At 27.5% G+C, this 11,497-nt stretch overlaps 3 protein-coding genes across 4 annotated transcripts; all 3 read right to left on the minus strand.

Moving 5' to 3' along the window:
* Positions 1 to 622: 622 nt before the first annotated feature.
* LOC148228218 (uncharacterized) lies at positions 623 to 3,233 on the minus strand. Its single transcript, XM_088199864.1, has 4 exons — positions 3,137 to 3,233; positions 2,270 to 2,316; positions 2,132 to 2,201; positions 623 to 2,064 (listed from the first exon to the last, which is right to left on the minus strand). Exons 1-4 carry the CDS (start codon positions 3,162 to 3,164, stop codon positions 785 to 787), a joined length of 1,425 nt encoding a protein of 474 aa, XP_088055990.1. The 5' UTR covers positions 3,165 to 3,233; the 3' UTR covers positions 623 to 784.
* A 1,451-nt stretch (positions 3,234 to 4,684) lies between these two features.
* On the minus strand, positions 4,685 to 6,608 carry LOC148228219 (uncharacterized). Of its 2 annotated transcripts, XM_088199869.1 has the most exons (5): positions 6,530 to 6,608; positions 5,840 to 5,904; positions 5,699 to 5,768; positions 4,925 to 5,632; positions 4,685 to 4,846 (listed from the first exon to the last, which is right to left on the minus strand). In XM_088199869.1, the coding sequence occupies exons 1-5, from the start codon at positions 6,552 to 6,554 to the stop codon at positions 4,821 to 4,823; spliced, it is 894 nt and encodes a 297-aa protein (XP_088055995.1). In that variant the 5' UTR covers positions 6,555 to 6,608; the 3' UTR covers positions 4,685 to 4,820. The 2 variants fall into 2 exon arrangements, with proteins under 2 accessions (XP_088055995.1, XP_088055994.1); XM_088199868.1 differs by having other exon boundaries at positions 4,685 to 5,632.
* Positions 6,609 to 7,759: 1,151 nt separating this feature from the next.
* On the minus strand, positions 7,760 to 9,958 carry LOC148228220 (uncharacterized). The gene is made up of 4 exons (XM_088199867.1): positions 9,884 to 9,958; positions 9,120 to 9,184; positions 8,981 to 9,056; positions 7,760 to 8,915 (listed from the first exon to the last, which is right to left on the minus strand). Exons 1-4 carry the CDS (start codon positions 9,909 to 9,911, stop codon positions 8,134 to 8,136), a joined length of 951 nt encoding a protein of 316 aa, XP_088055993.1. The 5' UTR covers positions 9,912 to 9,958; the 3' UTR covers positions 7,760 to 8,133.
* Positions 9,959 to 11,497: the final 1,539 nt, after the last annotated feature.

Below are 11,497 nucleotides of genomic sequence, written 5' to 3' on the forward strand. Positions count from 1 at the left end.
TATGAATGCTACATAACTGAAAGTTTCCACCGTGACAGCACAATTTTTATTGCTTTTGATGTGGATTCTAAATAGGGAGACCTTTGAATATGGCCGGAAAAATGCATGTCATTTAATGAAATATCATGAATTTAAAAAAAATGGAAATATTAAAAAAAATACCACTTACTGGCTAACTTTTGCCCCCCCCCCCTCCCTGGAAAAACTGAAATGATTTCCTTGACCAAACCTTGCTTTAACTGCATTTTAGTAATCTTTTAGATAGCGATTCCCATAACACTACATCGGGGTTTAGTTCGTACAGTAGTTATGATAATCCATATTACAATTATTCATCGTAATATTCTCTATTTTGTGGTATTGTATGTATATATAATGTCAACCATGTCGATCTTCCATGCTTTCACTTTAAAATAGGTACATGTAACAATTATATCAAAAGCAATAATTTTTTAAAACAATTACTTACTGATCATAAAGTTTTACCAGTATTAAAAATACTTAATAATAACTATTCAAGACACTTGCAGTGTATCATGTTTCGTTTTATCTTATTTTTTACCATTCAAGCAAATTTTACATTAGTTTTTCTATTAGATTAGTAGTTATTAAAATATAAAACTTTTGTTTCGTATTATTTATTGAATATACGCTACATTAAGAATATAAAATAAAACTTATGATTAATCTATTATATAATACATGTATGTGTGTTTTGCTAATAATATTAAATTTTGTCTTAAATAAATATATTGTTTGAGAATTTAGCTGAGTTACTCTTTAATTACATAACAATATGAACGCTTTTATGCCGGGTAAGTAAATATTTAGTTTTAAATGCTTTACCACATTTGCTACATTCAAAATCATAAGTTACGGTGTGAATGCCCATATGCCGTTTTAGTTGATACTTAATTTTAAATTGTTTTCCACATTCATTACATTCAAAATTATAAGATTCTCTATGAGTATACATATGTAGTGAATGGTGATATTTAGTTTTAAAGGCTTTACCACATTTGCTACATTCATAATTGCAAGAATCTCTATGAGTATACGAATGTTTTGTGAGGTAACCTTTAGTTTTGAAAGCTTTTCCACATATTGTACAATCAAAATTGTTAGAATCTCTATGTGTATGCATATGTTGTACCAAGCAATCATTAGTTTTAAATGTTTTTTCACATTTTTTACATTTATAATTTTCAGAATCCCTATGAGTATACATATGTCGTGCAAGGCGGTCCTTAGTTTTGAATGCTTTTCCACATTTATTACATTTAAAATTTAAATACTCACTATGAATGCTCATATGCCGTAAAAGTTGTCGATTAATTTTAAATCTTTTCCCACATATGTTACACTTATAATTATCAGATTCTCTATGAGTATACATATGTTTTGCAAGGCAATCCTTAGTTTTAAATGATTTTCCACATTTACTACATGCAAAATTAAAAGACTCAATATGAACACTCATATGACGTATAATATGACGTTTGATTTTAAATGCTTTTCCACATTTGTTACATTCATAATTGCAAGAATCTCTGTGAGTATACATATGTTTTGTAAGGTAACCTCTAGCTTTAAATGTTTTTCCACATTTGCTACATTCATAATTGGAAGAGTCGCAATGAACACTCATATGATTTATAATATGACGTTTATCTTTAAATAGTTTTCCACATTTGTTACACTCATACTTAAAGAAATCTTTGTGAGTATACATATGTTTTGCAAGATAACTTTTTGCTTTGAAAGCTTTTCCGCATTTGCTACATTTAAAATTGTTGAAATCTCTATGAGTGTACAAATGTTGTGCTAAGCATAATTTAGTTTTGAATGATTTTACACATTCGCTACATTGAAAGTCATAAGAACTATGACTTTTCATATGCTGTTGGATATCTTTTTTAGTATCGAATAATTTTCCACAATTATAACATTTACAATTATTTGAATAAGAAGCTGTATGAATTTCAATATTCCGAGTGTGAGTCTCAGTTTTTATATCGTTATAGCCAATTGTCGAAACAAGTACATCTTTAACATCATGTGTTTCTGTAAAAATAGATTACTTTATAATACAAATAAAACAAAATAAACAATATTTTGAAAAATTTCTTACCTATTTCAAGTTTGTCATCAATGTCTTCAATTTCTTTAGTAGTGTTATTTTCCACTTTGTCAAACTCACACTAGAAAAAAAATCAGAATGGTTATTAAAATTGCTTATAAGTTATATAATTGTTTTACTCATATTTACCTTGACAACTGAATAATATATTTCATCGATGTTTTCCATATCTGGTTCTATAAAAAAATTATGTTGATAAATTTTTTAACTAGTTCGACACAATTATATATTATTTAAATTTAGCTGCGACCAGGGGTGATATTTGTTTTACTTTACAATGCTTTTTGTACTGGTTTTTAAAGGTGTTATCTAAGTTTTGCATAATACCGTTAATTTAATTAATTAATAAATATTAGATCTCTACAAAAATTCAACAATTTCACATGGATGTGATTTAAACGTACAATAGAAATTTTAAAAACACAAGAAATAATTCCTAAGAAATTATATAAACAGTGCCACTGTAATGTTAGGAGAAAAAATCTAGCTTTAAGCTAGACTGTGCCAATATTTGGCACAGTTCAGCGAATTGCGTTTAGTCATTTCAAATTATGGAATCAAGATATAAAAAAAGTAAAACACAATTTTCTTGATAAATATAATGTTTATTCTTAAACTTCAAATACACATTCGAGAAAATTAAAAATATTATTGATGTAAAAAGTATTTTTTTATTATTAACCTTTTTAGTAAATAATTTGTCTTTACTATATAGAGAATAATTTCCTACCAACAATCTCTTGATGGAAAAATCTACGAAAGAATTATTTCATATGTTGAATCATGGTTTAAACAAGGATCGAATGTGGCAAGTGTTAAGTATGTAAGTAAAAGAATAAATATATATAATACTTTGCAAAAACTAAGTAAGATATGATAATTGTTAAAAGTTATCAAACATTTTGCAAAGTAGAACGAACAATTTGAAATTGAAAGTCCTAACTGATATTATGTGTGACTTATTTAAAATATTAAAATTTAATATTAAGACAGTACCGGTTTTTATAAAAAGTGGTAAAGCCATGTTCAGGTTTTTACGGTGACAGCTGTCAAAGGAATGGACGCAAGCTATATTTTTATTTATTGGTCGAAACGATATATATATTGAGCATATGAGAAATTGAAAGTATGTCGAATTTTTATTTATTTAACATTTTCAGTTTTTAAAACAGTTGGTCTAATTAAGTTTACCTTTTATCACTGGAAAGTGTCATATCATACCGTTTTTCAGATCTTTATCTCCTGTAGAATTTATCTATTACCCAGGTAAAAATTAACCAGCTAGAAAGATTTCAACTACATACTTTGGAAAGTCTTTTAATGTATGCGTTTCATTTTAATAATGTAAGAGTGATTTGCGGTTTTTTGATATACTTTTTTTTTAATATTTTAATAATAAAAATTATTAATATTTGGCTCTGCAAGGCCAAACATACCTATGATAGAAAACATCCAAAAAAGATTTCTGAGACACTTCTTTGGCGACGGGTCGCAATTAGACACAGATTGAGCCGCTGCAGTAGTATTGTATTGAATTATTTGAAGCTCACGCCAAGTTTTGGCCATAATGAACCTTAATGAAAATATATAAATAAATATAAATAGGTGTAGGCCTCCTACACTTCTATATGTAGAAGTTTGAAAATTATAATTTTCTTTATTCCAGCACATTTTAACAAGTTTTAGGTCATAATTCGCCTTTATTTTCTCACAAAATGTTATGTAAAAGTAAACATTTCTTTAAAATACTGAAGAGTGATGTGAAAAATCCTCCTTTTCTCGAGAATTTTAATTTTGGGTTCCAGAATGTCCTCGAGCAACGCGCTCAAGGCAACTTTTCATGCAATTTTAGGCGAAGGCCACTTGACAACTCGCTTGTGGTAGTACCCATCTAGATTTTTAATACACTGGCATTTTACGTTTATATATATTATAATGTCTGATTCATATTCTTTTAGACTCTTCCCTTCGGGAAGTCGACAGTGTTTGTCTTATTGTTCGCGAGCGACGTTTAACCTCACGGTAAGGCCGTTCTATCTGACTTAACAGACTTGCGACAAATTTTGGTTGATGCTTTTTATTTTATTTTGCCTTTCAAATGTTTAATAACAAATGGGATTACTGCACGTTCAGACCTTATGGACGTCAGCAGTATATAAGCGAGCGGGTAACTTTCACTTGGCAAAACAAGTTTTGGTGGACTCCAAATAAATCAGAACATATTTTATGAGTAAGTAAAAAAAAGGTTACCTATTCCTTGATTTTGAAGACTTGCTGTCACAACTGGGTCTTTAGAGGCAAGGATTTCGTAATGACAAAAAGGCATACCATGGTCTTGTTCTACGCTGGATTAAAAATATTTCGGTCTCATGATAGCTAATATAAAGAGAGAAAAAATAGTGTATAAAGTTTGTCATATTTTGTTAGTTTTAAACTATAAATAAGTCAGTAAAGTGTATTTTTTTATATTGAATTTGCAGTACATTAAGAATGTAAAAAGAAACTTTAGCGGATGGATGATGACTGGTGGCAATTATACACAAATTGGGCTGCTGCAATATTATTTATTGAAGTATAGTTTACAAAATTTAGTTACGTGTTGAATTATAATATAAGTTATGTAAATGATCGACGAACGAGGCACCTCTTCTGTCAAGTTCCGACAAAAATTATGCCACCGTCACGTCAGTTTTACCAGAGTGCCACCTAATTTTGTTCATAATAAATAAATAACTTATAATTTATTTTTATGAGTATTCATATGTTGTACGAGGTAATATTTACTTTTGAAAGCTTTTCCACATTTGCTACATTCAAAACTCAAAGATTCACAATGGTTGTTCATGTGCCGTTTCAGGTTAAATTTTTTAGTTAATACTTTTCCGCAAATGCTGCATTCAAAATTCAAAGACTTACTACGAAAACATATATGCTGTAAACTATTACTTTTAACTTTGAATCTTTTTCCACATTTGCTACATTCATAAAAATTGCAAAAATCTCTATGAGTATACATATGTTTTGCGAGGTAGCTTTTGGTTTTAAGTGCTTTTCCACATTTACTACATTCAAAATTAGAAGATTCGCTATGAACGCTCATATGGCGTATAATATGACGTTTAACTTTAAATAATTTTCCACATTTGTTACATTCATAATTGTATGACTTTTTATGAGTAAACATATGTTTTGCAAGATAGGTTTTAATTTTAAAAGATTTCCCACATTTGCTACATTTATAATTATTGGAATCTCTATGAGTATACAAATGTTGTATTAAGCAAACTTTGGTTTTAAATGATTTTTCACATTCGCTACATTTAAAGTCATAAGTACTGTGACTTTTCATATGCTGTTGAATATATTTTTTACTATTGAAAACTTTTCCACAATTATCACATTTAAATTTGTTTGAATAAGAAGCTTTTATATTTTGAGAGTGATCGTTATAGACAATAGCCGAAACAAGTAGATTTTTGACATCATGTATTTCTGAAAAAAATAATAACTGTAATACGAACACAAGAGAAAAAATAACAATATTTTAATGTTTCCAACCTATATCAAGTTTGTCGTCAATGTCATCAATTTCTCCAGTAATGACACTTTCCATTTCGATAAACTCATTCTTGAAAAAACGTACTCTGAATTATAATTAAAGTTGGTTTAAAGATATAATTTTTTTTTTATTTAATTTACCTTGACTGTATATTTTATATTGTCAATTGAATAATGTATTCCATCGTTGTTTTCAATACATGGTTCTACAAATAAATTTTCGTTTTTTATTGTGCCTAGTTTAATCAGATATAATAAGTAAACTATATTTAATATGAAGTTCTATAAAATAATTTTATGCTATTCTGCATTTTTAATCCTGGTTGAGAGAAGGATATCAATTGGCAAGCTATGAACAAGTAAAAGCATAAGTCCCTTAATAATAATTTTTCTGTTCAATAAGATTATAATGAACATGCTGTGAAATATAATTATAAATAAATTAGCCTCAACAATATTTTTTAATCATACCGGTTGTTGAATATATTATTAGCAAACATATTAAAACATTTCATGATTAAACGATTTTGAGTGACCTGGCTTGTTTTGTAAACGCTATTTTCTGAAAATATTACTAGTCCTGAACATGTTATACAATTTTAAATTAAGAAGGTTGATTGTCAACTGAAAGTTATTTTATAGAAGAGTTTGCAAAGAGGGACAAACATCTTAAACTTGAAAATGTTAATAAACACGGAAATCTATACCAATAGTATACAAATCACATATGACATTAAAATACAAGCGTCTTGGTTGAAAATTATCTTTAATATATGTCGGCCAAACTAGCCATGATTGTAAAAATAATACAATTAAGTATTGAAACAGTACCGGTTTTTATAAGTGTTAGTGACATTTTGAGGTTTCTACACTGACAACTGTCAAATTAAAAGATGCACGAAATGTTTTTATTTTTTGGTCGAAACATTATGTAACATTGAGCATGTGATAAATTGTATTAAATAAACACATGAAATCTTTGTAATTTTCATAAAGAAAAATATGTAGCAGAGTTCATAAAATTAAAATAAAATTATATATTGGCTTTCTAAAACTATATATATTAAAATGTATTTTATTTAGTGAATAAAAGTACAGTAGAACTTCGATATAACAGCCAAATGTGGGTGAGGGGGTATACGTTTAATCCGTTATATAAAAGTTTGTTTTTAAAATGTGTTTTATCACTAGGAAAATTAATGGCACAATACAATTTCAATTTACATGAATGGATTGAAAATATTATGTGATTTTTAAACAATGATAAAGTAAGTATAACATTTTATTTCACAAAAAAATTCTACCATATTAAAATAAATAAATAAACATTTTTTCGAAAATACACTTTATTTGTATGTAGATGAAAAATGTAAAAAAAATCTGAAATTCTCTTTTTTATAGTTCTCCCGGTTTAATTTTATAAATATGGTAAGCAAAGTTTGTAGTATTCTTGTAAAAGTCTCAGTTTTTCAGCTTCCATGTTTATTTGATGAATACATCATATAATAATCATAATTTCTACGTAAAAGCTGCGACTGGGGGAAGATCGATATTTATCGATCAGATGATTGACCGCATGGTTTCAGGTTATGTGATTGAATGTTCCCGAACTAAGGAGATTCCCGTATTTATATAATTATGTTAATTTGTGGTTTCAATATCAAGAAAAGAGGTAATCGCATCGTCTTACAGTCTACAAATAAGTGTGAAGTGTTTGTCGCTGACCATAATTCATATGAAAGGCAATGATCCCATAAAGCAATAGTATAATATATGTATGATAATTCTATCGGTCCTGATTTTACAAAATTTTCAAAATGACCTTTTTTATTTTTCATTTTTGTCATTCAATCTAGCATATCTCTGCATCCCAAAATTTTCGAGATGACATTCGTTTAGCTAATCATTAGTTTCGTCAGTAGCAAACGTGATTTATTAATTAACTTATCGCTTTATGATGATTTAGTAGATTTGTTATTTCTTGTTATTAGCTAATGAAGTAAATTTTCCATAAGCTTTTTAATGTTATGATCAAGAATTACAAAAATAATAGCCAAAACATTTTTTAAATTATTTATTTAAAATATTATGAAAAAACACATCAAAAACAGAAAAATTTTAGAATACATATGTGCTATAAGTATTTTTCAGATTTAACAACTTTTTGTGTTGAAAATGGATAATTTAAATTTTTAAAGCTGTTCAGTTTTCATTTCATTGAAAACAGTAGTGTAATGCTAAATAAAAAGGTACTAGCGCGCTACGACCAATAAAGTTTTAAACAATATGGCGCACTCCAGCTTGAAAAAGAAGTACTGGCGTGTTGTGCCAGCCGCCACATTAGAACACTGTATATATAATATATATGTGTATGTAAGTATACAATGTTGCATTGAACAATTATTAGTTTTGATTGCTTTCCTCATTAGTAACATTTATAAATATCGGCATCTTTGAGTATACATATGTTTTACAAGGCTATCTTTACTTTTGAATGCTTTTCCGCATTTGTTACATTGAAAATTAAAAGACTCATTATGAACGTTCATGTGCCGTAAAATATGATCTTTACGTTTGAATGATTTTCCACATTTGCTACATTCATAACTGTGAGAATCTATATGAATATACATATGTTTTGCTAAACTTTCTTTACCTTTGAATGCTTTACCACATTTGCTACATTTAAAATTAAAAGATTCACTATGGATGCTCATATGCCGTAAAAGTTTTTGGTTAAATTTAAACGTTTTTCCGCATTTGCTACATTTATATTTGTGAGATTCACTATGAGTATACATATGTTTTCCAAGACAATCTTTAGTTTTGAATGCTTTCTCACATTTGGTACACTTAAAATCAAAAGATTTACTATGAATGCTTATATGCCGTGAAAGTTTAGATTTGATATTAAATGGTTTTCCGCAAAAGCTACATTTATATTTGCACGAATCTCTATGAATATACACATGTTTTGTAAGGTAACCTTTTGTATTGAATGCTTTTCCACATTCAGTACATTTATAGTTGTAAGAACTGTGAGTCTTCATATGACGCCGAATATTTTTTTTGGTATTGAATATTTTTCCACAATTTTCACATTCAAAGTTATTTGAATGGAATTCTTTGTTGTTTTTAAAATTTCGATGGGGATTGTCAGTATTAAGATTGATATGGCTAGTATTCGAAATGATAACATCCTTAACGTCGTGTGATTCTGAAAAGATAAATTATGTTGTAATTCAAATACAATAAGATAATGTTTGTGTAAATGTTTCTTACCTATTTCAAGTTTGTCGTCTATGTTCTCAATGTTATATTCTTCAGTGCTGTCATTCTCCACTTTGTCAAACTCATACTTTAAAATATAACAGTAATTATAATTGGTTTTATGTTTTATAAGCATAGTTATTGCATTTACCTTGACTGTATATTTTATCTTGTCAACTGAATAACATAATTCATCGTTGTTTTCAACACCTGGTTCTAAAAATATATTTTGTTTTATACATACATACATACACATATTGAATTACATAAAATACAAATAAATTTTGGTTAAAAAATAAAAGAAATAAGCTTCCTATAAGTACCACTGAAAACATTACTTTTTTCAGCATTAATAATCTAAATTAATAATAAAAATATTAAATAATTTTTAATTGAATAGATATTTTAATCCTATGTTTTAAAAAGTAAATAAAAATATAAAAATATTATCAATAACCAGCTCTATACCATGATACTGTTACATAAACATATTAGCCATTGTATCGTTTTGTTTGTTTCTGTATTCAGAAAACATAACATTGCTTTTTTCACACCTAGTTCGGCTTAAGATTTATAAGAAAGCTAAGCAACAAGAAATATAATTGCACTTATATTAGTGAATTCAAATTATAAACGTTTTGTTTTAAAGATATTTTTCGTTTAAAAAAAATAATAAAGGCACGATTTTAAGTTACCTAGTTTTATATGGAAATAGTAACGTAATTTTATAATGCAGAATTATGTATGTATAAAAAATTAACGCTGTTAATCCAATGAATTTGCACATTTGTACAAACAACTGAAGCCCGAAAGTGTTATAATGTGATATTACAAATATTAGCTATTCAGAAAAAGTCGTCAATAATAGGCCTGAACTGTATAATACATTAAATTATGAAATTTATGGAATAGTACCGATTTTTATAAAATGTGTTAATGACATAGCGACGTCTCTACGCTTGACGTCTGTCAAAAACGCCTTCTTTTTTTTTGGTCGGAATAATGAATAATATTGAGCAGGAAATAATAAGATAGTGCTACCTATTATAATATATCTTACAAAGTTCAAAAATTTAAAAGTAAACAAATATTGAGCAAAACACAAACAAAAATTGTCTTCAAAGGCAGATAAACTAGTCAACAAAAATAAAATCAACCATTCTCGCTATTTTAAGAATCGTATCTCGACGTATACTCGGAGTATGTATTTATGATAAGAACATAAATATGCTTATTTAAATAATTTAGTTTAAATAAGCATATGCTTAACAACTTAAATAGATTATATTTTAAACAAATCATCCCAATTAAGAGCAAAATTCTCTTTGGAAACTTAATACATAATATAAAAATATTTTTTCTCTATTGCTACTTTTTGTATTTATTTATAATAAAAATGTATGTTTTATTGTCACTCAAAAACCAACCCATAATTTAGAAAATCAGTGTATATTTACTATTTGTGCACCACTGCTCTTATTTGCGGCATTCGTAAATTGTATAGTGCACGTGTGTTTTTATGCAATTGAGTTTTGTTTCATTTTCTACAGGCTTACCATATTTATAAAACTCTAAACCAGGACAGACATTAAGAGGTCACCTCGGAAATATTGTGAAACCAATGGTGTGAAACCAGGGCAATCCCGGTCAAACCGGGACGTGTTTTAAGCTTAATTTTTTGTAACTTTAATGGAAATATTTATCATTAAAACCTGGCATTATATATGTAGAATGCTATAATTTTAAGGAGTAAAGTAAATTTTATTATCATTTATAACATCTTAAATACGTTACGATTTCTATATTATATAAAGCTTGAAAGACCACAAACATAATTTGATTGATATTTGATTTTTTATTTTTTCTTAATGTTTTATAACAAATGGGCTTATTCCGCGTCCGAAGGTTAAAATCGTCAGCAATATAAAAGCGAGCGAGAAATTTGTGTTTGGCTTGGCCCAAACATATTGAGTTATCAATTTCTTTCACCTCACAAAAGAAAGCTGACCATAGGGCTAAAATATTATTGGTTAAATTTTGTTAACATAATTCTGTCATTTTATAAAAAAAAATAAAGTATATGTTAATATTCGAAATAGTATGTATATTATGTATTACTAAACAAAATAAATTTAATATAATAAATAAAAATACGCGCCCGGCGATAAATGACTAAGTTTTAAATTTTAAAACGTATTTATGTCTTATTTGGGCACATTCGTAGACGTTAGTGGCAAAAACAGAAAAAAGCAGAACTAGTGCTTATAACAATCTAATATTTGAGTATGGCGCCGATTTATTTAGCAAGTGCCATATTTTTATGTTAAAATATCGACTAAATGTTCATTATTAAAATTATAATATTTATTACGTTTACCTGAAATGAAATGATTTTCATAAAAAAACAATTCATTGTTTTTAAAAATGAGGTCAAAATACCTTGATTTTATTATATATATATATATATATATTTGTGATAATGTTCCCCCCATATTTGAATCGGTGCGAACGGGCGAAAGCAGCTGGCCA

Source organism: Plectrocnemia conspersa, unplaced genomic scaffold, assembly GCF_051122295.1.
Source record: "Plectrocnemia conspersa isolate PC_06_02 unplaced genomic scaffold, ASM5112229v1 ptg000012l, whole genome shotgun sequence".
Taxonomy (NCBI): Eukaryota; Metazoa; Arthropoda; class Insecta; order Trichoptera; family Polycentropodidae; genus Plectrocnemia; species Plectrocnemia conspersa.

What these genes read in the sequence shown, in the direction of transcription:
- LOC148228219 (XM_088199868.1), bottom strand. Translation starts at nt 6,554, where the DNA reads ATGTCACTAACACTTATAAAAACCG. An exon ending in ACTAACACTTATAAAAACCG is followed by an intron (nt 5,905 to 6,529) that starts GTACTGTTTCAA and finishes ATTTATTTGTAG; the next exon opens with AACCATGTATTGAAAACAAC. An exon ending in TGACGACAAACTTGATATAG is followed by an intron (nt 5,633 to 5,698) that starts GTTGGAAACATT and finishes TATTTTTTTCAG; the next exon opens with AAATACATGATGTCAAAAAT.
- LOC148228220 (XM_088199867.1), bottom strand. Translation starts at nt 9,911, where the DNA reads ATGTCATTAACACATTTTATAAAAATCG. An exon ending in AACACATTTTATAAAAATCG is followed by an intron (nt 9,185 to 9,883) that starts GTACTATTCCAT and finishes ATATATTTTTAG; the next exon opens with AACCAGGTGTTGAAAACAAC. An exon ending in AGATAAAATATACAGTCAAG is followed by an intron (nt 9,057 to 9,119) that starts GTAAATGCAATA and finishes TATATTTTAAAG; the next exon opens with TATGAGTTTGACAAAGTGGA.
- LOC148228218 (XM_088199864.1), bottom strand. Translation starts at nt 3,164, where the DNA reads ATGGCTTTACCACTTTTTATAAAAACCG. An exon ending in TATATTATTCAGTTGTCAAG is followed by an intron (nt 2,202 to 2,269) that starts GTAAATATGAGT and finishes TTTTTTTTCTAG; the next exon opens with TGTGAGTTTGACAAAGTGGA. An exon ending in TGATGACAAACTTGAAATAG is followed by an intron (nt 2,065 to 2,131) that starts GTAAGAAATTTT and finishes CTATTTTTACAG; the next exon opens with AAACACATGATGTTAAAGAT.